Source organism: Podarcis liolepis, assembly GCF_965112155.1.
Source record: "Podarcis liolepis genome assembly, chromosome: 16".
NCBI classification, from domain to species: domain Eukaryota; kingdom Metazoa; phylum Chordata; class Lepidosauria; order Squamata; family Lacertidae; genus Podarcis; species Podarcis liolepis.
The window spans coordinates 3,699,549-3,727,091 of NC_139567.1; the positions used below are offsets into that span (position 1 = coordinate 3,699,549).

The 27,543-nt window shown below is 43.6% G+C and overlaps 1 protein-coding gene across 2 annotated transcripts in view; it reads left to right on the top strand.

The window, feature by feature from the left end:
* DOCK5 (dedicator of cytokinesis 5) overlaps positions 1 to 27,543 on the top strand; it is a 143,765-nt gene that overhangs the window by 44,344 nt on the left and 71,878 nt on the right. For both annotated transcript variants that reach the window (XM_083480330.1, XM_083480331.1), the window contains exons 4-13: positions 2,624 to 2,679; positions 4,600 to 4,696; positions 10,167 to 10,315; positions 14,038 to 14,173; positions 15,066 to 15,223; positions 16,350 to 16,431; positions 21,922 to 22,051; positions 24,817 to 24,889; positions 26,613 to 26,755; positions 26,950 to 27,075. In XM_083480330.1, coding sequence (XP_083336456.1) covers positions 2,624 to 2,679; positions 4,600 to 4,696; positions 10,167 to 10,315; positions 14,038 to 14,173; positions 15,066 to 15,223; positions 16,350 to 16,431; positions 21,922 to 22,051; positions 24,817 to 24,889; positions 26,613 to 26,755; positions 26,950 to 27,075 — 1,150 coding nt within the window. The remainder of the gene's footprint in view (positions 1 to 2,623; positions 2,680 to 4,599; positions 4,697 to 10,166; positions 10,316 to 14,037; positions 14,174 to 15,065; positions 15,224 to 16,349; positions 16,432 to 21,921; positions 22,052 to 24,816; positions 24,890 to 26,612; positions 26,756 to 26,949; positions 27,076 to 27,543) is intronic.

Genomic DNA, 27,543 nt, shown 5'->3' on the forward strand with positions numbered 1-27,543 from the left:
CTCCTGCCATCCCTGAACTTTGGCCATGTTGTCTGGGGCTCATGGGAGTTGGGACCAGAGGGCCATAAGTTATGCACCCCTAGAGTAGAGCAACGTCCATCAGCGCCAGCCAGCATGGCCAGTGGCCAGGGATAATGGGCACATTTTAAAGGCACCATGTTGGCTACTCCTGTGGGATCCCTAGATGTGTTTTTCTCCAGTAGTTGTAGTAAGATTGGAACCCCTTCTCATAAATCCTGTAAATTAGGAATTCTCCTGTAGCCTCGGATATATTTATGTGAATTTTTGACATAAACAAAGGGATCTAGCTGTTAACAGAACGTGGTGGGAGGAATCCTGCAGCAATAAAATGAGCAGTGCCCCTTCAGGTTCCAAGGGATGCATGCGCCTTTATTTATTTATTTTAATAATTCTATATTTTTTTAAAAAAATGTTTACAAAAGTATGTGTATTATCTCTCTTTACAGGTTGTGTTTTCTACAGATCAGTTACATTTGTTGTGAGACATGCATGTTCCTTTTTGTACAGTTTTAGCAATTTGCAAACTAGTGATGATGAGAAGGAGGTTGAGATCTCACCCCTTCCTTTGCTGTTCTAGGTCTTCTTGTATATATTTTTTGCTGTTTTTGAACACAGAGAAGCATTTTGCTTTTAAAAGAATGAAATGCTTTGGTCCGTTCCTTCTCTTTCATGTATAGCTTTGGCCCAGGTCTGGTGCTTTTCCCTAACCCTAAGAAGCTGTTTAAAAATCCCTTTGTGGTGGAATGGACATGTTACTTATTTCCTGGTGCCACTGAGTTTGAAGGTGATTTTTTTTTGGGGGGGGGGGGGAATATCTAGCAGTGCTTCATTCCAAAGAAGTTTTAAAAAACGCAACTCAGCAATTGACTATCGATCTGGAGATGTTATGTAGTCACTGGAGAGATTCCTTTATCTGTGATTGCATTGACCAGAACACTGGCAAAAAAATTGAAAATAAATTGAAGGCCAAGTTAATTAAGAGAAGGGGGGAGGAGGGGCAACTTAGATGTTTATTACTGTTCTAACCACTTTGGAAAATACTTACTCCCTCTGGGACACCTGTGCAGGAGTGAAGTCTGGAAGAAGTTTGAGCATAAATTCCATAGCACTTTTATGGGGAAGGTGCTTCTTTCCCCCACCCCCTCCAAACCAGCACATTTATTTGTATCATTCATCTAGTTCCAATGTTCAGGGTGTACTGATAGGCAAGGAATGTCCAGAAAGAGGAATCAACTCTTCATTGTCAAAAGTACACTAATGTTTCCCATAGGTGTAAACTCAGTAATGCAATTGCTGCAACAGAGGCCCTGGCCCCAACCTTGACTTATGTATCTCCCCATTCTAAGCCATGCGCAAGCAGGCATGTCTGACTTTCTGCTCTTCTATCTCTTCCGTCTCTTGCTTTTCACTCTCCCATCCTGCAACTTCTCCTGCTTCTGATTCTCATCTCCCAGCTGTTACAGGCTCCCCAAGTTCCCTCGTCCCTTCTTCCAAGCCTTCCAAAAGTAGAATTTTTTTTAGAATAATTAAAAAAAAAAACTTTTGGGAACCCTCAAAAGTAGCCCAATCAGGGACTGAGCATGTTCAGTGACTACAGAGTGCTGAATATTTGGGAAGGAGATGAAAAATAGGGGGGGGGGATGGGATGGAATCTCGTGAAGGTGGGCATGACTGATTAACTAAAACACTGAAAAGGAGCACTACTGTCTGTTGTAGGTCCCACTTGTTAACGCTCCTGCCTGACGATCGGAGACCTTTCTAGCTTAACACTGCAGGCATGGTTCAGTAATGCATATGAGAGGATGCACTTTTAGAGTGTAAGAGTAAACTCAGCTTTCTAAATTAATTGATGATGGTTTGTAGTCTTGCGCTCACTTGGAGATAAGAACTAGTGTCTTCAGGTATTAGCCAGGTAAGTTTTACTCAGAGTAGACCCATTGGATGGTGTTCAATGCTACTCCTCAGTAGACATATTGAATTTATGTCTAACTTAGGTTCTTTCATTTCAGTGGGTCTATTCTAAGTAGGGTTTAGTTGCATACAACCCCTTGAAGTTAAAGAACCTAAGTTAGTCATGTCCATAAACTTCTGGGTCTTCTCTAAGTAGAATTAGCATTGGATACAACCCAGAGGCTGCAATCCCAAACCTACTTACCTGGGAGTAAACCCTACTGAATTCAGTGGGATTTAATTTGGAATAGATATGGTTGGAGTAGATAGGGTTAGGATATGTGGGTGCCTGTTTTCCCTTCCCTTGCCTTCATTTCTTCCCCTTTTGTGTTGGGTCTTTTGGATTGCAAGCCTTGTCTTGGTTATTAAAATGTGAGCAGCAGTTAATAAATCTAGGCACTTTAAATGTTAATAATAATAATAGATTGATTTATCATCTTATCACATTATTAATTACTACTTGTAGAATATGCACCAATCCCAAGATGTTGGTGCAATCGAGTACTTATTTTGATGGTAGAGAATTGTTACATTTATGTTCCCGAACCTCTGCTATGCCTGTTTGTGATGGTGACTGCTTTTTCTTCTGCCACTCAGTGATTGAATAACTCTTTGCCCTTTTGATAAAACGATTCTTTTGCCTTTGTCTCAGGGCATCTTTCCATCAACGTACATCCATCTGAAAGAGGCAACTGTGCAAGATGGCGGGTAGGTCACCAAGACTTTTTTTCCTGTGAGATCTAGAAACATGATCAATTCCTAAAATGGCGGCAGGGAGAAAGCACACTGTCCTGTGGCGATGGCAGGCTTTTGTGTAAAGAAGCCACATTGTGTAGCTTGAGGCATAATGAAAAGACAGTGATGTGGGGCAGAATTTTTTTCATTTCATCAGTTCATTAGTAACAGTGAATTGATTGCCAATTGATTGATTACTAAGCAAGTGCAGCAGTTTCAAAGATTTTAAGCTCAGGGCTCATCCAGTACTTCCATTTGTCCTATGATTTCCAGGCATAGGTCTGAGAAGTTTTTCTTTTGTCCTGCCACTTTCCCTCAGACCCGTGTCTGAAAATCATGGGACAATGATGAAGGGTGGATGACCCCTCAGTTGACTACACACAAGTAAACTAAACAGGCTAAATTATACATGCTAAATTAGATCACTCCCTAGAGCATCAGAAAAAATTTCGATCCATATTGTCCTACTCTGCTTCGGAAAATTTCCTCAAAACCCCACATTACTGAGTATGTAGAAAATTGTATTATACCAAGTATGTTTCCTGCTTGGCAGGGGGTTGGACTCGGTGGCCCTTGTGGTCTCTTCCAACTCTATGATTCTATGATTCTAAGTCGAGGGAATGGTCATTCCGACTCAATATTTGTTGGCAATGTCTGCATGCAACAATAAACCAGGGTTTCTGGCTTATTGTGGTTTAGTTTGGTTTATTTTATTAAATACTATGTAACATTGTCAATGTTGCAAATCCAATTAAAAACAGCAGTAAAAATATTCTCCTAGGAAGATGGGGAGGAGAATATAAAAAACAGGAAAAACAAAGTGTGTGTGTGTATAACATCATATAAGATAATATCATACTGTGCAGCTCTCACAGTTTTTATTGGAGAGGAACCTTTGAGAGGATCTGACCAGTTTCTTTAGTATTACTTCTAATAGGGAAGTGCTGGCTATTAGTTCATTACAAACTTCTCTCAGCAAGGCTGGATGGCGTGAGGATGCAATGAATTTCACTGAATCGAATGCTGCCTGGTGCACGACAGCCACAGTTGTATCTAGGCTGCTGCTGGAGCTTACCATGGTTCAGCATAAATGAGAAGCATGCTGGTATACATGCTGCCCAGTTGCCCCTGCTTTGCTCCTTCTCCGGCACACGCAGACTTGGCATGCCAGGAAGCCTTGGCTTCTCGTTACATTGGAAGCAGGTCTCATGGTTTGTTGCTCCCCAAGAAAGACATGATTCCTTGCCAAGCTCAAATTTTAGCTTTGATTTTGGCTTGTGGACCATTTTGGGTCTCTGGCTTGTTGTCCTGCTTATATCAGGAGAAGAGTGAAGCAGGAATTGGACAGTATGCATGACCATGTTGCTCGTTGGTGGTAAACCACAAAAAACCAAAAACTGACTTATTGTCACATGCCAAGGCAGCCCCTGTCTACACTTCCTGGCAGGGCCTCTCTAAGGTTTCAGGCAGGAGTCTTTCCTATCACCACTTGAGGATGCCAAGGATTGAACCCACGACTCTTAGCATGCAAAGCATCTGCTCTTCTGGTTTGCTACAACCCTTCCTTAAGCTGTCTCCATGTTGTGCCTTGCTTGCTTGCCTAACCTTTTATCACATCCACACCACATTTTAAGACACATGGCTTCCACCAAAGAATCCTGTGAACCATGGTTCAGCAATACCCAGCACCCTTACAAAACTACAGTTCTCAGGATTCTCTGGGGAAGCAATGTGCTTTGAATGTACGATCTGGGTGTGAGCTACGTATATGAATAAGTTTTCTCTGATTTCCTAACCCCAGTAGAGACTCCATAGACAGAATATTAAATGACCTAATGGCCATTACCTTTTCGGTAATCATTTAAATATTTCTTCTCCATCCGCCTTCTGCAGACAACATGAGACAGTAATTCCTAGTGAGCTGCCTTTGGTCCAGGAACTCACTTCCACTTTGAGGGAATGGGCTGTGATCTGGCACAGGCTGTATGTGGTGAGTTGCGATTCTCTTCTCCTTCTTGGGCAGGGAGGTTTCTGGCAGGTGTGGGGAAGCCCTGACTCATGGGCCAAATTAGGTCTGGCAGGTTTCTGAATTTGGCTGCCAGGCCATTCCACGTGTGACATCAGGTGTGGGACAAGTGAGAGCTGAAAGTGGGCCCTGCTGGGATTGGCTGTACAAGAGAGTTTCCCATTGGGAAGTCCCAAGTGCAGCCAGGTGGGCTTGCTTTCGCCCCGATCAGTTAAGCCAGCACAATTCAAGTTGTCATAATGACACCAGGTAATTTGACAAAGCAGCAGACTTTTAACTGGAGATCCTGGGGGTTGAACTTGCATGCAAAACTTGTGTTCTTTCATTGAACAGGGGTCTCTTCCCATTATCCAGTGGTTCACCAATGGATCATGATTTGTCTTTTGTTCACCTCCACTCTAGAAACTTAACCCCCCCCCCAAAAAAAACCCAGAGAGGCGTGTGCTGTTTGTGACTTACTGTTTTCAATTGCATTTGCTACTTTTAGCCTCCAATCCGTTCTCTTTCTTTATTCCCCTAAAGCAGTGGTTCCCAACTAGCTAATTACTGAAGAACCCCTCTTTTCCAAAAGCCAAGCCGTGGACCCTCTGCTTTTGAAAGTTTTGATAACTTTATGGTAGTTACCTCTGCCAGGGAATTTTTGAACAAAATGTGGGCTAGCCCCTGTCGTCGCCTGTGCTGCCAGCCCTGGCAGTGGAGGGAGAAGCCAGCCAACCAGCCAAGTCACTTCGCCTTCTGCTTCTTCAGGCTGCTGCTCAGCAGATGAAGGTGACTCCTGGCCCATGATAGCCCCTAATCAGGCATGCGGATGAGGGAAGGTGCAGTCATGACAATCGCATGGGTGGGGTGTGTCAGATCAGACATGGGGATCAGGAAAGAAGCAGTTACAGAGATAGGGGGGAGGGGAGGAAGCAAAGTCACCTCCACCGCATGGTTTGAGTGGGAGGGGGTAGGGATGTGGGGTGCATCAAGCCTCCATCAGTGGGGCAGCCAGTGGTGGCAGCCAGCAAAAGTGCGCATCCTCTGTGGCTGCTGCTGCTTTCCTGCGGACTGAGAAAAGCTCCGCCTCAGGGCCAGCATTATCAGCTGAAACCGTACTGCAATATCGGTGGTGCCTTCAAATCGGCTGCCTTGCTTTCCTCATGTGAGGAGCGATATATTGCTGCATATTGCCTGGTCAAAATCGTTATGATGGTGTGATTTCAAAACCAATTTTGGCCAATATATTGAAAAATTGCACAGCACTAAAACAGACCATAAAAATTGTGAAATTACCATGCAAAAATGACAAAAATTTAGTGGGAGGTGGGAGTCAAGAGATGAGGCTGCAGATCCCCTGTTTGTTCTGTGGACTCCAAGGGTTCCCAGACCCCTATTTGGGAACCACTGCCCTAAAACCATAATATCTTGTTCTAGAGTCTAGACCAGGGGTCAGCAAACTTTTTCAGCAGGGAGCCGGTCCACTGTCCCTCAGACCTTGTGGGGGGGCCAGACTGCATTTTGAAAATAAAAAAAATTGAACGAATTCCTATGTTCCATAAATAACCCAGAGATGCATTTTAAATAAAAGGACACTTTCTACTCTTGTAAAAACACTCTGATTCCCGGACCATCTGTGGGCCGGATTTAGAAAGCGATTGGGCCGGATTCGGCCCCCGGGCCTTAGTTTGCCTACCCATGGTCTAGACTCTAGACATTTTAGAGATCTGCAAACATTCCTACCCCTCTGAGGCCCAACCTGGCAGTGTTTTTGTTCAACAGAATGGCTTTCTCAGTGGGGGATTATTTTAAATGCAAGGATTAGGCACCTTAGAAACCACCTTGTATTTTTATATCCTGTCTGGCAGGAACCCATTCAGAGCTCCCTGAAATGTGTCTAATGTAAACTTCCCTGTGAAAACTGTAAATGACCATCCTAGCCAGAAATTTGAAAAGAAAGAAAAAAGTATCTGTATTGTGGATTAGTTTTTTTCCTCCCCTGGTTTGTGTTTTGCCCACAACAGGAAGAAGAAGGAAGTAAAGCACAGATAAGTGAAAGTGCCCCATATTACTTGCTTCAAATCACTTGGGGCAGTGGCTCTTAGAATCCACTGCAGCGATTGGCAGCTGATGGGTCACAAAGTCTGCCACGAAGCTGGGCTTTCAGAAACAAGAAGTGTCTTGTGGCATCTTAAAGACCAACCAAAGTATTGTGGAATAAGTTTCCATCAGTGGACTCTTTGGGCACCCAAAGGGTATATATATTTGTATGGTGGTAGTGGCCCTCCGGGTCTTGTGGTGCCTTAGAGCAGCTTTGTGCAACCTTGGGTCCCCAAATTTTGTTGGAGGCCAACACTCTTGTTCTGGTTGGGTGCAGAAAATGGTGGGTGCAACCAGCTGAGGAACCCGCAAGGGAAGAAGGCTGAGGGCCTGGTGATTGGTGTTGGGATGACAATGAGTGGTCAGAGGGAGAAGACTGGGAAGAGGAGGAGGAGTCGGACGCTGAAGACGTAACAGAGCTTAGTGAGAAATACGAGTGTGTGCCAGAGATAAGTCCAGAATCAGAGGCAGAAACTGAAGCAGGAGAGGAGGAGGAGGGAGGTCAAGAAGCAGAGACGAGTCAGGCTGCTGAGGAGGAGTCAAGGGTGTCTCCCTCTCTTACTGCAAAAAGCTCCCCTCCGGGAGAGTCATTAAATGGGAGGAGCAAAGGTAGACACGCCAACACAGTCTCAGATTGCTTGGGAAAGACCTGGGAAAGGAGGGGACGTAGGCAGCTATGGGAAGACCTTCAGTCTCAGCAACTGCTTCGTAGGGGCAAGACCTACTGAAGAAGAACATGAGACTATAATCTCAAAGTTGTTGGTTTGAAATTGGGCAAAAAAGATTCCTTCATTGCAGGAGGTTGGACTAGATGACCCTCGGGGTCCCTTCCAACTATGATTCTTTGAATTCTTCAACCAATTAATGTGTAAAGAAATGCATGTACTAGGTAAAGTATGTAAAAAGTAGATATCTTATGAAAATAACAGACAGAAATGCATTATATTTGGCAATGTCATTTACTAAAATGTGCATGTTTGGATAAATTCACACAACAATGCTGGTGGATTTTTATGAGGACTTCCAAACTGATGCAGAAACATGGAGATCTGAATTTGAGATTAGAAAAATGGGAAGCTGAAATTTTACAGGTTCACCCCTTTGTAAGCATTGCCAAGGGAAATGTAGCAAATTTTGTGTGTGAAGTGGGTATTTAAAACACTGAGTGGTCTGTTTTTCCCTAGTTGCTAATTAGTGTATGCTGCACAATGTGTCCTCTGGGACACACTCATTAGAAAGACAAATGGTCCTTAAATTGGTCTTTTTCTTTCGTCCTTCCACTTGACCTTGATTATGCGTAAGCCTTACAGAACCAGGCATGATTTCCCCAATGAGAGACAAGGTGAGGCATCATTCTTGTGCGGTGGGAAAAGGTTCCTTTTGGTGCATTTATTTTTCTTTGTGTAGTTTATTGAATTGATTTCAAATTGTACAGGGCCCTGGTGTCTAATATGATCAAGTCTAGATTATAAATGTTTTAAATAAATAAATAAATATGAATTTCTTTCCTAAAGACCTAATGTGAGGTTGCATGGGAGATCTGGGAACTTGAGCTCACCATGCAATTTTTCTTCTTCTGAAAGCTACAGCAAGGAACTCATATTGGACTGGGGCTCCACGTAGGGGAGGAGGGTCTGACTGTTGTTAAACTTTTTACAAAATTTGCATGCCGCCTACTCAATAAACCAACAAAAAAAACCACACAAAACCCCTCTAAGCCAGGGGTACCTCAGCCCTTGTGGAGGGGCCAGACTATATTTTTTTGGAGGGGCGGGAGAACGAATTCCTATGCCCCACAAATAACCCAGAGATGCATTTTAAATAAAAGGACACATTCTACACATGCTGATTCCCGAACAGTGCGTGGGCTGGATTTAGAAAGCGATTGGGCTGGATCTGCCCCCCAACCCGGGCCTTAGTTTGCCTATCCATGCTCTCTAAGCGGTTGACAGAGTGCAATCTAAAACATTCATTAAAAATTCCAGAAAAACATACATTAAAAATAAGTCAACATTTTTTTTTAAAAAAAGAGAAAATTTTTCAGGAGAAAATTTTCAGTAAAATGCCGATGAATTTTCGTGAGGAGTTTTTTTTTAAAAAAAGTTCACAGTGTTATGTGCAAATGTGGAGAACTGAATTTAAGGTTGGAAAAATGAGAAACTGAAACAAACCCCAACTGACAAATTTGCCAGCAAAGTCAGCTTTGTTAATGAATTCATTCTGTGTTAATCTGAGCTATGGTTGAGAAGATTCCTGGGTCCAGGTGGCTGTAGCTGGTATCTTAAGTTGATGGCGTGCTCAAAACTCACGGCTCATTTTTAGCCTCCAAGCCAGGGTTTTAAATTTCCCCAGATTGCAACCATTAACAGTAAATTCACTGTCTTCTCCTTTCCTTTATTGAAATAACATGGATGGATGATTTCCATGAGTTTTTCTACCTGGCAGGTTAATTTTTCATCTCCCTAACTGAAAGCAATTGTGGGGGTGGGAGGGAGGGGGATAATCTGTGCCAGATGTAGCTGAGAGGACCAGAGTAGACCCATCACGGGAAGGAAGCAGATCTAGATTCAGCATGTCCATAGCCATTTCTGTCCCATCCCTGGTCCACCCGGTTGCAGAGGGTGACACTTCCCACTCACCCAGCTTTTCAGCAGTGCTTTTCAGTGCCAATGGTGGTGCAGCCCCCTCTTCACTAGCGGAGGGACACCTTTGTCATATTCTGACCCTCTCCAGCAAGCAGTAACAGGCAGTTAGGATTGTTCTTCTTTGTTTGTTTGTTTGTTTGATTGTTTGTTTGTTTGGTGTCTCTGGTGTCTTAAAACCCTCCCAAGGCAGCTTATACAAAAGATAAAATTCAGAACTATTAACACCCCATTCCATGTACCATATTTTTCGCTCTATAACACGCATCCGAACATAACACGCACGTAGTTTTTAGAGGAGGAAAATCCGTAGGCATGCCACCCGTAGGCATTCCCTCCATAACACGCACAAGCATTTCCCCTTACTTTCTAGGAGGAAAAAAGTGAGTGTTATGGTGCAAAAAATACGGTAATTCCGTCCTTTAATACAGATGTTTAAACACTTCACAATCCAGCAGTACACTGCTATAAAGCTAGCATAAGCAACTAGAGAGAGAACAAACAGCAGTAATATAAATGGTCAATGCTTGGAAATTAAGCTCAGTATCTCGACTAAAAACAGCTCAAAGGAAATGAGTTTTCAAGGCCCATTTGAAAGCCAGCACTGATGCGGCCAAATGTACATCACTTGAGATGTGGTGCCACCATTGCAAAGGCCCCGTCTCCAGTATCATCTCTTCCAATCCCCTTTTCTTTCCTTCTGTCTGCTTTAGGAGAACAAGAAGTCTCTCTTTCGCCAAGTGCAGCAGATGACCTATAGCCTAATTGAATGGCGGTCCCAGATCCTCTCCGGCACCCTTCCCAAAGATGAGCTGGCTGAACTCAAGAAGAAAGTCACAGCCAAAATAGATTATGGCAACAGGTAGGTGATGCTTCACTCCTAGCAAGGGATCTGAATGTGGACAGCGGATTGGTTATGTCTGGCTCTCAGGAGTCACTCTGTCCATTAGTCTTCCTTGTGATGAAGCATGCTTAGGATATTGTGTTTGCACAAGAAGCATCTTTTTGAAATAGGATAACCCTTGAGAATAATGTTTTGTTTGGTCATGCCAAACTGTGTCCTTTCTGCAGTAAAGGTGCCATTTTTAATTTTCTCCATTTCACTCTCTTTGTGCTCTCTTTCTCTCTCCCCTCCCCCATACTTTTTGAATGCAAGTCGTTCAGGGATACAGAGCAGAGGAGGTAATAGGGGAAGGAGCATACCTCAGGGAGGGGGGAGGCTCAGGTTTGATTCTTCTAAAGAATTTGCATTCTTCTAAAATTCTCTTGTAGCTGAAATGTCCAGGCAACCTGATTTCACACTCGATTCTGTGATGAGCAGAATTTCGTTGTCCCCGAGAGGGGGCAATGACAATAAAGATATTATTATTATTATTATTATTATTATTATTATTATTATTATTATCCAGGAAATGAGCACAGCTTTGTTTGTATGCTGAGCCCTAGCCTTAAGAACAGGTGCTGAATATTTTAACTCTTAAGCTCTGTTCTATGGCGATGTTTTGGCCTGTCTTTTATGTGTGTGCATATATGTGTAGCATGTGCCATGCAACTTCTGTGTGTTTGTTTATTGATTTATTGATTTACTGCTGTGGTGCTAAATGTCACTATACCTAGCCAAAAAGGGCTGGACCCCCCCCCCCTCTCTCATGCACACATACACGTTTCCAGCTCTGCTGTTGAATCCTACCACACCCCCGATTAAAAGTCCTGAAAGCAGGAGCTTGCAAGGGAGGCACAATCAAAATCAGAAATTTCTTAAATAGTGCAACCCACTTCCAAAGTTTTAGCAGCAATTAGCAAAAACTGGGAGGGTACCATGCAGAAGTGAGTTATAGTAGCATGAGCTTTCCCTAAGACACAACGTCGTCTCAGGGCTGTAGCTAGGGGGTGGTGAAGGAGGCCCCCACCAGGGGTGGAAGCGAGGGGGCATGCAAAATTGGCTTTAAAATATGTCCATAAATATGTCTACAAATAAAATTATTGATTATTGCCTCATAAGAAAAGGTTATAAATGGAGGGTCTTTATATGATATGTGGGGGCCCTGTTTTTCTCTATTTTTCGTGGCTAGGGGGTGCAATCTGGACGGTTCTGCCAGGGGCTCAAGATCACCTAGCTACGGCTCTGTAGTCTGGTCAATTTTTAAAGACTTTGATTTGCCCCTTCATTTCTAGGGCAGGGTATTGGCACTGATTTTTGTGTTGTGTGTTCTTTTCAGAGCAAAGCAGTGTGGTTGGGGGGGCAGAATCTCCCCCATGGTCACCACTCACCCCCTTATCTGTTCCCCCCACTTCAGATATTTCTCTGTCTCTCTCTCTTTCTGAAACTCTAGTACTAGAAGTGAGAGTGGCAGAGAGATGAAACGTCTGCAGTATGGGGAGGTTGGTGGAGGATATGAGACAGGTTCCGTTGCCTGGGAAGAGCCACCGCTTGGTGGCACAGCATCTGCCTTGTACGCAGAAGGTCCCAGGTTTAATCCCTGGAATCTCCAGGAAGGGCCTGAAATGCTGGAGAGCCTCTGCCCGTCAAGGCAGGCAGGCAGTTCAGGACTGGATGGTCCCAGTGGTCTGACTCGGCATAAGGGCTCACCCACACTTCCATTTGTCCTATATTTTCTTCCACTTGTCCCCTGCTTTCTAGGCATGGGTTCAGTAGGTTTTTCTTTTGTCTCGCTGCTTTCCCCAAGAAAACCTGCTGGGGACAAACGAAGTGTGGCTGAGCCTTAAGGACGTTTCCTCTGCTCCTCTGCAGGCCTCTTTGCATGGGGAGAGGCTGCGGGATTCACACACACAAACTTCTATCTGTCTGTCTATTTATCTGTCGATATCTTTATATGGGGAAGAACTGTACAGAAATGTTGCATGCAAAAGATGGAGGTTTGATCACCAGGCTCTGTAGACACAGGGCTGGGAGGGATTCCTGGCTGACACCCTGGAGAGCCAATGCTAATCATGGCACACAATTCTGAGCCTGATGGACCAGCACAGTATGTTGCAGTTTTCTGTACACGATTGGTTCAGTTGTGGTTTAGACAAATATATCTGCCACTGTTGCATCTTGTTTGAGCCCGAGACGCACAACAGACGTTGCACACTCAGCATGTTAATTGGTAACCTTCTCTTTGCAGCTGAAGGAAGCTTTGGCCATTCTGTCCTGTCTGTAGGTTGCTTCCATGGCTCATTGATCATGTCAGCTCTCTTTCAGAAACACTAATTAAGAAACCACTTGAAAGCAAGAAGCTAAAAAACTTTATTGGGGAAATGTCATAAATTTGAGTAGGTGCTCAGACAGTGCCAAAGAACCTTAATTGATTGTGTCTTGTGGTTCAGCCATGGACCTTATTAATTCTACCTGCCCTGCAATAGTTGTTCATTTTTTGTTCCCTTTTACTTAGTCTGGTCACCAACCTTCTGGGGCACACTGGCAAGCAGCAGAAGCAGCACAACTGAGCACACACTGAGTACACACTGCAGCTTGTTCTATTGATCGCTGTGGGATGCTTCTTTTGAGCCTACTTTCAGTGGGTGGAGGTGACCCTCTTGGCACCAGGAAGTCCTCTGCAAGCACACGTGTGCCTGTGTGCGCCACATTGCTTACTGTGTTCTGCTGCATTGCAGCATAGCTGGATGCAGAACTTCATGCAGTAGCAAGATACAAAAGGTCTTTCCTCCTTTCCATCATTTTGGGATACCTCCACTCAGTTTCCCCCTCCCCGCTGTCATGTTGCACTCCTCTGCTGCCATGCTGCCATGTTAGGAGTTTTGAATGACCTTGGGGAAGTGGAGGAAGCAATATGCATTGGAAGCTAGTCCATTAGAGTGAATGGGCATGACCTCACCTACCTTGGCCTGCCCCCACTTGCCTGCCCTCTTACTTGTAACCAGTCATTGACTCCGGCTTCACCTACTGTTGGCCTCCCTGCCTTCTGCCCCACCAGTCCCAAGGGGCACCAGCCACCACTGGCAATATATCTAGGTTCTTATGTGTGCTGCAAGGTCCAGGGGCATGACCAGGCAGCTGCTGACGGCCCACCACTGCCTCCTTGCCACTGCTTTTCATGTGCGGCGCTGCCACCACTTCAGGTTTCTCCATCGGTTATGGAGCTGCATCCTCCTCTCTCTCTCTGCTGTTTGAGGGGAGGTCCTGCCCATCCACCTGTCCACCAATAATGAACCTGCTATGTACAAGGCCTGAAGTTAGAAAGACAAGCACACTGCTCCTTTCTCCTCAGATTTATACACTGTTTTGGTTCAGTTTCCTCAGAGAGTGTTAGGGCTTCTCTTCGCTAGGGACTCCATTGATTTGCTTACACTGCCCCCCTCCCCAACTTCACTCCATCCTCCTTCTCAGCAAGCAAGAGACAGCATCCAGGATACATTCCAGCAATGTAAAAACACTTGAAGGGGGTACAGAGCAGGGCGAACGAGGGGGACATCCTTGGGAGGGGCCTAGCCTCAGGAGAGTCCCGTGAGCCAGATAGAGAGGCCTGCAGACCACATTCCTCACCTCAGGTTCAGGTTCCCATGAGTCCCCTTGTTAATCCATCTCCCTTACTTACCATGGACTGCTTGTTTTCCTGCAAGGATCTTGGGGCTGGACTTGGTGGTACGGGACGATAATGGCAACATCCTGGATCCAGATGCTACCAGCACAATTGCGCTCTTTAAGGCACACGAGACGGCATCCAAACGAATAGATGAAAGGATCCAAGAGGAAAAGGTATACGCAACTGTGACACAAATGTGATGCAGGGGTGTCTTGGCAGAGAGCACTACGAGCCCGGTTTTGGTTTGAGTGAGCAAATATGGCCTGTGCTGCCTTTCCAGCATTACAGTATCAGGTCAATGAATAATTTCAGCCTCCTATTAAGATTAGACATGGGTGATCTCTCTCCTGCTCATATTGGATTAATTTGGACATGTTCCCAGATCTGCCTGCAAATCAGGAAAAATTCAAATCACTTTCTGAGCCAATCTGAATGGGGACAGATTCAGATTCATAGTAGCTACCCGACCCCTGGCAAAGCAACAAAGAAAAAACTGCCATAAGGCAGCCTTCCCCAACCTAGCTCCCTCCAGGTGTTGTTGAACTACAGCTCCCATCAGCCCCAGGCAGAGTGGCCAGTGGCCAAGGGTGATGTGAGTTGTAGTCTAAAACATCTGGAGGGCACCAGATTGGGGAAGGCTGACCTAAGTGAATGCTTGAAGAAAAGGACTCTTACATCGCTAACATCTGCAAGACAGATTTTACCAGATAATGCTGTTCTCTGTCATGGAAAAAGCTTGTCCTGTGGTTGTAAAAAGCCCCTAGGATCTAACCAATTAATCAATTAATTGCAGTCCTTGTTCTACATAAACGCCACTCTCAGTTTTGCTGTCTATCCCATATGCTATCCCATGCATATGTCCAACCGCTGTGCAACTTCATTAATTTTGGCGGGGTTGCGCAGGGAAAATTCCTGGTGGGTTAGGTTTCCACTCTATCTATAACAGTCTTATTTGGATGCGGGCTGAGAAAATAGATAGTTTTCAAGACAGATTGGCTGTGGCATATGCTCAGTCCTCTTCCTTCTAAAGTTTCACTTTCTTGTTCATCTCTTCTTTCCATCAAGTCTTTGCAGCAGAATGTAGACCTGCGGGGACAGTCTATTTTCAACACAACCCACACGTACAGTCTTTATGTCAATTTCAAGAACTTCGTCTGCAACATCGGTGAGGATGCGGAGCTGCTTATGAGCCTCTATGATCCCGACCAATCCAAGTTCATTAGGTATGTGGTTATTCAGATGCTTTCTTCTAAACAAGAAAAAGAATGCCACTAAAAGAAAGAGTGTGATACAGACTTAGGCATCAGTAGAATAGTTCTTTGAATTTGGTCTCCTTTTCTCCCTTCCCTTCCTCTTCACATGTGAGTGGGGGAGATGTGAAGCTTCTATTTGCTATTCACCCAAATAGAATAAACTGTGGCTTTTGCAAACCATAGTTTGTTCACAAGCCAGGATATCCTAACCAGTGTTTCTCATAATTGGGCAAAACCACACAGAAACTTTCTTCTTCACCCCCTGCTTGCAAGGGAGGGAGGGATGGGGAGTTTGTGAGTCCAGACTTGTATCTGTTTGTTCTTAAAATGAGAAACATTTGTTTGTTGTTGCTTATGCCCTGGCTAGCATATAAATTAAGGTTCATAAAACATCATTTACCCACACATTGAGGCTACCTTCACAACTGAATTGGCAGGTGAACATACTGGCAAAATTCAACTCTGCTTGCTTCCACCCTCCTGCTGTTTCTGATAAGAAGAGAAATGAACCTTTGAGGTTTCCCCCAAATCTCTTTTGTGCATGGCGGGTGCCTTTTAGCCTGAGCTCTGGAAATGTCCCCTAACTTGGTGTCTGAAATGGAACTGTCCATTGTCTCATCATGGTATGCTATCCCATGCATATGTCCAACTGCTGGGGAAGCGCAGGGAAAATTCCTGGTGGGTTAGGTTTCCACTCTTCTGCCTTCATCTGCCTCCTGATATGGCAAATCCTTTATATGGGGAACCTGGGGCCCTCAAGTTGATGGACTCCAATTCCCATCAGCATGTCCAGTGGTCAGTGATGATGGGAGTTGCAGTCCAAGAACATCAGGAGGGCCACAAGTTCCCTATGTCTGACCTAACACTCTGAGCAAAATCATTACCTGGTTTTTCTTTCTGTGAAATGCCAAAGCACCTGAAAGTTTGTTTCACCTGGACACAACAGTTGCTTCTCTCTGAAGTTCTGAACTCCCCCCCCCCCTTTTTGCCACTGGGCAAAGTGATTCATGATTTAATTAGCATAATTAAGTATGATGATGTGACCTAATTAACCTAGCCTAGCTATAACAATGTTTCTTTTATTTATTTTTTGTAGTGAAAACTACCTGGTTCGTTGGGGAAGTAATGGAATGCCAAAGGAAATTGAAAAACTTAATAACCTTCAAGCCGTCTTTACGGTAAATCCTGTTGCTCTACGCTTGAGAAAGTTTGTTCTTCCCTGCCCCGCCTGCAGCTAAGTTATTTGTGGCACTCTTCTTATAACTGTTGCTTTATTACTTTTGTTGTGATAGGCCTTTACATCATTGCAGGAAGCAGTGGAGGCCATCAGACTGGTTGCTGTTTAAATGCAGGTTGTTAAGCCATCTGGCAAACACAATACAAAGCCAAACAAGTTTTTATTTTTTAAAGGTCATTTTGACATGCTGGCTCGCCTTCATTACTTAAGCTCTGCTGATTTTGCAGGATTTTCAGACGTTACTTTGGTTCTGTAGCTTCTGACCAAAGAACAACTGTGAAACCTGAATTACAAGTGCCTTGTGAGGTTGCCCTAAGCCTGAGCCCTTAAAATTGCTGGTGACTTAGGCAAGTCTTGCCTGCTTTGATTTTAAAATAGTAATTGTAAGTCCTTTAAGATGTGGCTTAAAAGTGAAAAATGGACCTTTCCCAATGAGGAAAATGAAACCAAAAATAAAACAGGAATGTTTTCAATAAGTACAAAATTATTGCGACTGAAATACCATTGGAAAGTCAATCATGCCTGCTTGGATCCTGAAAACATAATAAAAGAGATGTATCTTCCTGGGAATCAAATTCCATAATCTCAGTCCTGTCCCGTATCAACACTCTCTGTTCCATTGACAAAGGGACATATTTCAACTTTGTGATGGAAGTATGGAAGGACGCTATTATCGTTCCAATCCACAAAAAGGGCTCACCAGATGACCCAGGGAATTACAGAAATATCAGTCTGCTCTCAATAGTGGGGAAACTGTATGCCTGCTTCCTGTTGAACAGACTTATCCAATGGGCCGAAGAGAAAACATTAATTGGGCCCGAAAAAGCTGGATTCCACCCAAAACAGTCAACAATTAATCATATTCTAATTTTACAGCATCTTGCCTAGAAATATTCCACCCCAAAGGGTGGCCAACTCTGTGTGGCATTCATTGACCTAAAGGCAGCATTCGATAGTATCCCCAGGAGCATCCTCTGGGAAAAACTCACCCGCCGGGGGATCGACAGAAGGCTTCTCTGGCTAATAATCAAACTCCATGAGAACTCAGCGGCTAGAGTGAGACTCACCCCGGAGGGTGAGCTCACCAATTCAATTTCCATTAACAGAGATGTCTGACAGGGTTGTATATTGGCCCCATTCCTGTTAATTTGTTCATAAGCGACATGAGGACTCCCCTAATAGAGGCTCAAGAAAGGATTCATGCACCCCGCCTAGCACTTTATCGCTGCCCTCTGTTACTATATGCGGATGACGCAGTCATCCTTTCTTTTTCTAGAGTAGGTCTCAGGAGGGCCTTAAAATTTTTTGGATCATATTGTAATGCAAATTCCCTTACAATTAATTATGGAAAATCTAAGATCCTAATTTTCTCAAAGAGCCGGAAACTCCATAATTGGAGAATTGATGGGAGAGTCATCGAACAAGTCCACAGATTCCAATACTTGGGAGTTTGGTTACAACATAACCTTAGATGGAAGGCCCATGTAGCTTATGTTACAAATAGAGCCAAAGCTATCTCCTTGGCGATCTTACGATTCTTCTTCACCGATGGGGCCCTTCACATCCCATCGGCATTGAAAGTGTTCAAGGCCAAGGTGATCCCGACAATTGCTTATGCCATCTCAACTTGGGGGACTTTTGTCAACCTATCTCACCTAGAGGTTATTCAAAATCAGTTTTTAAGAGGGATATTGAAACTGCCCAACTGTGTAAGTAACACAGCGTTACGCATGGAACTTAATACTGTATCCCTGGGAAACGCCCTGTGGAAGCACATACTTTGACACTGGTTATCTCTATGGCACAATCTCCCAAACTTGTACTTGATACAAGTACATGTGGAGAGATGATTTCCAGAGCCCATGGGTAAAAAATTTACAGCTGAAAATTACGGCAATGGGAATCTCCCCATCCAAATTACTAGAGCAGGACATAGTTCCAGCTAAAAGAACAGTAACCTGTAAACTAGAGGAGATGGACTTGCAGCAGAAAATGGCCTTGGGCAATGGTACCTGCTCACCTCTAAACCTTGGTTTATTACCCCTCTTAAGGCTCCCAAATTATTTGAATTCCTTAACTTCTTCAGCCCATAGACATGCCTTTATAAAGGCAAGATTCAACACCTTCCCATCGAACGTGCTGAGAAATAGATTTTCCAATGGACAGATATCGCTCTTATGTGATTGTAATTGTGGGGCACCGGAATCGTTGCATCACATAATTCTTGATTGTGCTTTTCACACATTGGCCAGGAGCAAGTTTCTTGCTCAATATCTAAAGGGAATCGCCGACGATACGAATGAAGCCAAACTGAGATATCTATTAAATGATGAAGACCCCCTAAGATCACTCACGGTTGCCAGATTCTTGATCAGCGTCCTATCCCTAAAGAAGAAAAACGGACTCCTGTGCGGCTCGGATAACCCTTTTAAACCATGATCTATGTTTTAGGATGTAATTAGGTGATATCACCATGATGTCTTTTATTAATTTATGAGCAGGGGGTGATGTTTATGTTGCAAATTTATTGTAATGTATGATGTTGGGTTTTTTGTTTTTGTTTTGCTTTGGTTCTTGTCTGTTTTTTGTACGTTTTGGCGGTTTTAAATTTGGAGGTTTAAGTACATTATGTTGGTATGGGAAACTGTTGTGTGACGGGCCAATGGCCGTAATAAATATCAATACAATACAACTTTGTGATGGAAACGTAGAAGATGCTATGATCTCTGAAGCATTAACAGGCCTAAAGAGTGCATTTTGATAAACTGTGGTGACCATCTTTTGGTGGAGTCAGCAATAAATCATGGCTTGCAAACATGGTTTGTTCATGATAATATAAACCATGATTAAGCTTCTGAGCCAGGTCTGGACAACCAAATAAGGCATGGCTTAATAAACCCTGTCCTGGCATTATGTATGAGCCAGGCCAGTATAGAGAATTGTTCACGTCCCATGTATTTGTATCTTTTTGTTTAAGTTTCTAGCCTCTGCTGCAGAAAAAAGAGTTTGAAAGAGGGGGTGGTGTTTTTACTGAAGAACCAGAAATAAGGGTTGTAGCTTATTTTCCTGTGTCAGGAGTCAAGAGGCATGACAAGCTGTGAAGAGACAGTTTGCATGTTTTATGCTATCAAGGCAGGCATGTATTTGTAGAGGCATTTGGGGGCTGCTCTTACGGGTGGCGCTGTGGGTTAAACCACAGAGCCTAGGGTTTGCCAATCAGAAGGTCGGCGGTTCGAATCCCCGCGATGGGGTGAGCTCCTGTTGCTTGGTCCCTGCTCCTGCCAACCTAGCAGTTCGAAAGCATTTCAAAGTGCAAGTAGATAAATAGGTACCACTCCGGCAGGAAGGTAAACGGCATTTTCGTGTGCTGCTCTGGTTCGCCAGAAGCAGCTTAGTCATGCTGGCCACATGACCCAGAAGCTATACACCGGCTCCCTCGGCCAGTAAAGCGAGATGAGCGCCGCAACCCCAGAGTCGTCCGCGACTGGACCTAATGGTCAGTGGTCCCTTTAGCTTTACCTTACATATTTACAGAACTTCTTTTCTCCATCAACTTGCCCAGAATCCCAAACTGTAACATAATACGGAAGCTCTAAGCAGTGAGAGGTCTTTTATGCAGGCTGATTTTATATGCATTGGTTTCCAGTCTTGGATCATCAATCTCAAAACTAGAAATAACTCTGCTGTACTTCCCTGTCAGTGGCAGGTTTGCATTAGATGGAAATATGATGTCATCATTTAGTGGTGGAATGGTTAATTATTGGCTCTTGCTTCCTGGCGAGTAGTAGAGGGGTTTTCTGCAGAACAAGGAAGTGGTGGAGGGTTGTGTTATAGGTTCATCTCAACCACTTTGATTTGATCTCTCATTTGGAGGAGTTACTATCTACAGAATCCTTTTACCTGGTGTAGCAAGTCTTGGAACATGACTGACCTAGCTGTAGTATCAAGTACTTAAAAGCTCACTAAGGGTGCAGCCCAGCAGGAATTTGCTGTCCTTTCCTCCCTACTGTCAGAATTTAGATTTTAAACACTTTGGAGAAAGGAACCTGCAAGTTGTATCCCACTAAGTTCTACTCAGAGTAAGCCCATTGAAATGAATTCACCCAATTTCCATTAATTTTGGTGGGTGTATTCTGAGTATCACCAACATTGCCTTCCTTCCTTCCTTTATTAACTTTTCTTTTTGGTTTTGTTACTCTATAGAGTACCAGGTACACTGATAACACTATATCAATTTATTTTCATTAGGACTGCAGTGTTGTGGCTATTTATTCATGCAGATGGATCCATTAAAACACTTTCAGCTTTTTAGAAAGGCCCCCAAATTTCAAGTGATGGCAGAATTTTACTTTTTGGAAATTAGTGTTAATGTAAGTAGTTAATATGCAGTGGCAGCGTTCCTTCCTCTGTGGTTGAGAGAAGAAGGGATTCCTCTTCCAAGACAAGGAGGCTGCAATGTCTGTGCCCATCATATGAAAACAAAGGAGATGTGTTTTCCCACTGCATTTTTCTCATATGTACATTTGTGCAAATTTTACTTATTTATTTACGTATTTTATATTCTGTACCTTCAACATAGAGCTACACCCCCAGTATGGCTAGTAAGAAACAAAAGTACAATTTGAAAGGAACCAACCAACCAACCAACCAACCATAAAGCTTACAAACTAGCACAGCAAATTAGAATGACAAACTAAAACAGCAACAGCTGACTTAAATAGATGGTGAAAATCCAAAGTCAAAGGAATGTTTACATTAGCTATTCTTAAAATCTGAGAAAACAGAATATTTTCCCCCCTGGTGCCTAAACGATAATAATGAAGTATGTAGGCAGTCCTCCTTGAGGAGTGCATTCCATGGGGCAGAGGCTACCACAGAAAAGGCTCTCTCTCTCTCCAGAGACCACTTCAGACAAAGACAATAACAATCTCAGTGCATTAGCAGATTGGTATGGTAGAAGGTGGTCTAACAAATATCTGGGCACCATGTATTCAGAAAGCATTACCAGAGATGTCTAGTAAACCAGATCATTAGTTAGGTGTCAACTGAGGGTATTTGGTGAACCAACACGACAGTGATGGGGGATTGAGGATTGGAATGATCATTCTGCGGTATTATGGCAGAGGACAAAGTGGTAGTGTACTTCTTGATTTTGTAGGAAATGTATTGTTATGATTTGTTTTGATATTAAATATATGGTTGTTGTTTTTAAAAAGACAAATTCCAGGCAAGCAAAAACACTCCAGGGCTTTTTTTGGCGGGGGGGGTGGCTCAGGAGTGTATGTGGCCGGAGGAGAGTCCTATTCCTGTTCTGGGATTTTTGATGGTTGACTGACAAAGCCATGTTCCTTTCCACCCTCTCACTCACAAACTAGTCTGAGGTGATTTTGACTGTCTTTTCCTTCTGTAATGACTTCTGTTGCCCTTTTAGGACCTGAGCAGTTCTGACCTGATACGGCCTCGAATCAGCTTGGTGTGTCAGATTGTGAGAGTAGGCCACATGGAGCTCAAAGAGGGCAAGAAACACACCTGTGGACTCCGGAGACCCTTTGGAGTGGCAGGTATGGAGGCTCAAAAGATCTTACAGTGGTACCTTGGTTTAAGAACAGTCCTGTTTATGAATAATTCAATTTACGAACTCCGCAAAACCGGAAGTTGTGTCCCGGTTTGTGAACTTTACCTCGGTCTAAGAACGGAAGCCGAACGGTGGAAGGGCACCAGCAGTGGGAGGCCTCTTAGGGAAAGCGCGCCTTGGTTTAAGAACGGTTTCGGTTTAAGAACAGACTTCCAGAACAGATGAAGTTCACAAACCGAGGTACCACTGTATTTGCAAGGCAGTCCTATAAAAAATGGATGAAACGGGTAGGGCAATAGTCCAAGGCCTGAGCTCAAATTCTGATTTTGTCCCTGATGAGAAGTTGGGATGTGCAAGAAATTAAATCAACACTTCCTGAATCCATATGCAAACTGAAGTGTAGCTATCTTTTTAAATTTGCGCTTCTCTGAATAATGTAGTGCAGTTCTCTAATGTAAATAATGTGTACCAAAAGGAATATAGTTGGGAAATGCACACACATAGTTGTTAGGGGAAATTGTTTGCAAAAAAAAATTATGTTGGGAGGAATATGTGTGCGAAAGCATACAAAGTTTCATGTTGACTTAAAAAAAAAATCAAAAGCTTGTGTGGAAATGAAGCAAACTGAATTTAAGTTTAGGAAAATGTGAAACCAAGATTTGACAGATTTGTCCATCCCTGATTATAGGCTGTAAGCAGAACTTGTGTCTGTCGGACAAATATGTGGGATTAGTAGATGAGCATGAAGTCTCATTATGAAGTATAATATTTGTCAGAGCCACTTTTGTAGTGGCTTGTTCATTACAAAAGCAAATTTCTAGTCCTTATGAATATACAGAGGCAACCTATGAATATAGGGGCAACCTATGATGAAATCTCCAAAGTCATGTAGGACCTGAGCCATTTCAGGGATGGATTTTCAGTTTCCTACAGGTCCTCTCCGCCATGGCCCCTTGGGCCACCTATTTTTCAAGTGTTTTTGTGAACCCATCTCCTTTCATTCCTTGGGGATGTGAGGCAATATTAAAGTAGGCTAAAATGACACTTAAGTTACAAATGTTACAAACATAAGAAATGACTTTCCATATAAAAAGCAGGCCCATTTAATGTAGCCCCTTCTCCTTTCTGTGTCACCACCATCTGGTCCTCTGATGTGGACTGCATGCAGAAGGTTCCAGGTTCAACATTCAGGTGGGGTCAAGAAACATCCCTGTTGGAAACTCTGGAGAGCTTCTGATAGTCAGTGTAGACAATACTGAACTAGATTGACCAGTGGTCTGACTCGGTAGAAGGCAGCATTCTGTGTTCCTAGCTATGATCTCTCCTTAAAGTTGTGATGGTTGGCTCAGAACCTGAAGAAGATTTCACGTTCAGTGAGCTTGTGGTTTAAGTAATGTACTAAAAATGTTATTGCCATATTTGCTCTGTATTTTAACACTCCTAGTAACACCAGCTCCTCATTTTGTAAAATGAATGTATTGAGAAATGTATGAGAGAAGTGTCTTACTGTTCCCGGCTGTTGGGGCTCCAGTCCAAAAGCAGTCAGCTTGCAAGGAAGCAGTGGTTTCCCAGCTCTGTCATAGCACAATTTCACATCCCTTTCAGGTGGCTCCATTTCACCCAGCTAAAGAAACAAAAATGAGTTGATTTTAAAAAGTCTGAGTGAGCGGAAGTGAGGGATGATTGGCACCTGCTTGATTCTCTGTGGACTGAGAGCTAGTGTTTAAATCTGTTACATTTTATACTGTACCCTTTCTCCATGGAGCTCAAGCTGATGTATGTGATGCCTTCCCAGTTTACTTTCACAACAACCTGGTGAGAGAGGTAGGGTCGGTTGAAAGAGACCAGTAGTCTCCCAGTGAGTGTCAAGGATGAGCTTCTTTGGACATCATAAGAGCCCAGCACAATTGGGTGCAAAAGCGCATCTGTTCCAGTCTCCTGTTCTTACAGGGGCCAACCAGATGCTTCTGGGAAGCCCACGAGCAGGACTTGAGTGTAACTGCACTCTCCCCATTTGTGATTCCCAGTGTCTGGTATTCAGAGGTGGTAGGTAACCAAGTTTTGCTCAGAGAAAACCCATTGAAATCAATGGACTAAGTAAAACTTAGTCAAACACTACCTGTACCGCCTCTGATAGTTGAGTTAGAACACGGCCATTATCACTAGTAGTTGCTAATAGCCTTAAACTTCATGAATCTGGCTAATCCTCTTTTAAAACCATCCACGTTGATGGCCATCACTACCTCTTGTGGGAGTGAATTCCATAATTTAAGGGCCAGGATCAAAATGATATAAACAGGTAAGTTCCCGCACGCCTTCTTTCATTACAGCTACACCCGTACGCTCCATTCCATGCCTTCTCAACTTGTAACAACTTGCCATAGCCAGTAAGTCACTCCCAGAACCACATATTCTGGCTCGCCTGGAATGGGACAACACCCACCACACAATCACTTTCACTGTCCCATTCAGGCAACAAAAGTGGACTTCTGTAGACTCTGGTCACCCATTATATGTGGCTACTTGAGGTCCAGGCCTGCTGTACAGTTAGCCTTTCTAATTCAAGTTGCTTTTACTCACCTCTAATATTTTGGCTGATGGCAATTGTTGTCCCAAACAGCTGGAGGGCAGTAGGTTGGGAAAAGCTGGTTAAATGGCTTGACATAAAATAATCTTACATAGTTAGTGAGTTCTTCATTGAAGCCCCTTTTATTATGGTGATGTAATTGGTTAACTTCTGTCTTATCCTAGTGATGGACGTTACTGACATCATCCATGGAAAGGTAGATGATGAAGAGAAGCAACATTTTATTCCCTTTCAGCAGTAAGTATTGGGAAAAGGTTTTGAAAGCAACATTTTATAGAGATTCATTGTTTGTGTTTGCATTCAGCAGATCTGTGCACATTTAAAGGCACCATAATTACTTTGCTGGATCAGACCACTGGCTCACCTAGTCTTGCATCCCTCTCCCTTCAGTGACCAGCCTGAGAAGCCCACAAACAGGGCAAGGAGACAATAGTTTTCTCTTATTGCTTGTTTACCTGCAGTTTGCATGCACAGGTACACTTTCTTTGAACACAGGATCCACAGGCAGAGATCCACAGGCATTTTATGCAGAATTTCTGCTAACATTGACAAATGTGTATTGCTTCTGCATTTTAACTTGCAGGCTATATATAGATGGCCTTGATTAAAAGTTAGCATTTCAATAGAATAAAATGGCTGGCAACCCTCTTTGTACTTTGAAAAGTATTTCAGAAATCGTTAATCAAACAAATGGCTTTCCTGGCTGTGGTTTCAAGAGGTGGGCACTCAACCATATTCAGTCTTACTATAATTATTGCTTTCATCATTACTATCTGCTCCAGAGTTGAACACAGTAAAGCATCGTGAATAAAATAACTCAAATGTTGCAATTAGTTTATGTGTATAACAGAGTTTTCTCCTAGAATAGACCAAACATGCTTGGTAAAAACATCAGCTTTGGGGTCCAGCACAGACAGAACTCTGAGCCTCTCTTAGTCTTGAAGAAATTGGGTTTAAGGTATGAGTTATGAATCAAAGTTGAGTGGAGAACATGTTCGTTGTTGACATGGCAGAAGCCAGTGGCAAAAAAACCCTTTAAGTGCGGGCTAAGCTGAGGGGGGAAATCCTCTTGTGGAAAGAGGGAGATGAATCTATAGCTGCTTCCAATCTCCTAAATAGGAATGGAGAACGTGTGGCCCTCCAAATGTTGTTGGACTATAGCTCCCACCAGTTCTGACCGTGATTGTGCTAACTGCTAGGGCTGATGGGAGTTGGAATCCAACAACACCTGAAACCTCTACTGTTTTGTGTGTGCCAGCTTATTGTGTGTGTAAGTCTGAAGTTCTGTTGAAAAGACTTTGGACCTGTCCCAGCTGTTGCCATATAGATCAGTTGAAAGGAAGAGAGGAAGAGGAAACCCTGCTAATGACTCTTAACGTTTGGCCAAGGATCTTCACTGAATATGCATTGCGTATAGATTTGGAAAAGCGCCAAGGTCCCAGGGCATGGTTAGCCCCCACAAGAGCACCTTTCTGCCTCTCCCCCATGAGTAGCTAGCACATTTGCAAAGCTAAGCAGGGTCCATTATGGTTTCAGATTAGATGAGAGACCATGTGTTGAGATTCCTGCCCTGCAGCGGGTTGCATTGGCTGGCCCTCAGGGTCCCTTCCAACTCTACAACTCTGTCATAGACTCCACCGACTTTGAGGGTGGAGGCCAAAAGGAAAAGGTGGACAGAGTGTTGGGAGCCACCATCGTTTGATGAGTGGGGTGGGAGTGGCATTCTACTCCCTCAGCTGATGAGAGGGCGCTGGGTGCATGTGTGTGAGAGCATTGGTGGCGACACCCACACCTGGCATGCCGCCCCCAGTCATTCTACCAAAAGTGATTGTGGCTAAGGAAAAAAACGTTAACAACCCCTTGCCCCGAAGAGTCCTGTCTTGTTTATAACACGGAGGGTGCTTGGAAGCAGCTGGAAGTTAACTTCTGTTTCCCATCCTGTTTCCCATCCCATTCTCAGGATTGCCATGGAAACGTACATCAGACAGCGGCAGTTAATCATGGCACCTTTAATAACCTCTCATGTGATTGGAGAGAATGAGCCTCTCACGTCTGTCTTCAACAAAGTCATTGCTGGCAAGGAAGTGAATCACAAAGGGCAAGGTACACAAAAGAAGTGGAAATGTGTTGTTGTTTTTAAGCACGAATAATGGGATGGGACCTGTGTATAATTTTTACTATTTTCCCCCACCCGATGCAATGAAAGTAATGATTTATTATTTTTATTTTTATCCAGTTGCTCAGATTGCAACATTCCCCAATGGTATTTATATATTAATGTTTCTTTTCTTCCATAGGCCTCTGGGTTTCTCTGAAACTGCTGCCTGGTGATTTAGCTCAGGTTCAGAAGGACTTTTCTCATCTCATTGACAGATCTACGGCTGTGGCCCGCAAAATGGGATTCCCAGAGATTATATTGCCTGGTGTGTGTAGTTCCATGTTAATGGTGATAGCTTCCAAGAAAACAGAGCAGTCATGGAATAAGAGGATCAATTGACATGGCAGTGGAAGGGAATCTGTGCGCCTCCAGATATTGTTTATTTATTTATTTAAGCCTCAGAGTGGCTCACAATAATAAAATACACAATACTGTGTACAAAATTTATAAAATTCAAAGTTTTACAAAATGTTGTTGGACTCCAACTCCTATCAGCTCCAAACTAGCATGGCTATTGCTTGATGATGATGGAAATTGCTGCTGTTTTCTGGCTAAACATTAGGAAGAACTTTTTGACACTGGAATGGACTACCTCAGAAAGTGGGGGAGACAGGAGGTTTTTAAACAAAGGTTGGGTGTCTATCTGTCAGGGATTCCTCAGCTGTGATTCCTGCATTGTAAGGGGATTGGACCTCCAAGTCTATGATTGCATGAATATCTGGAAGGCCACAGG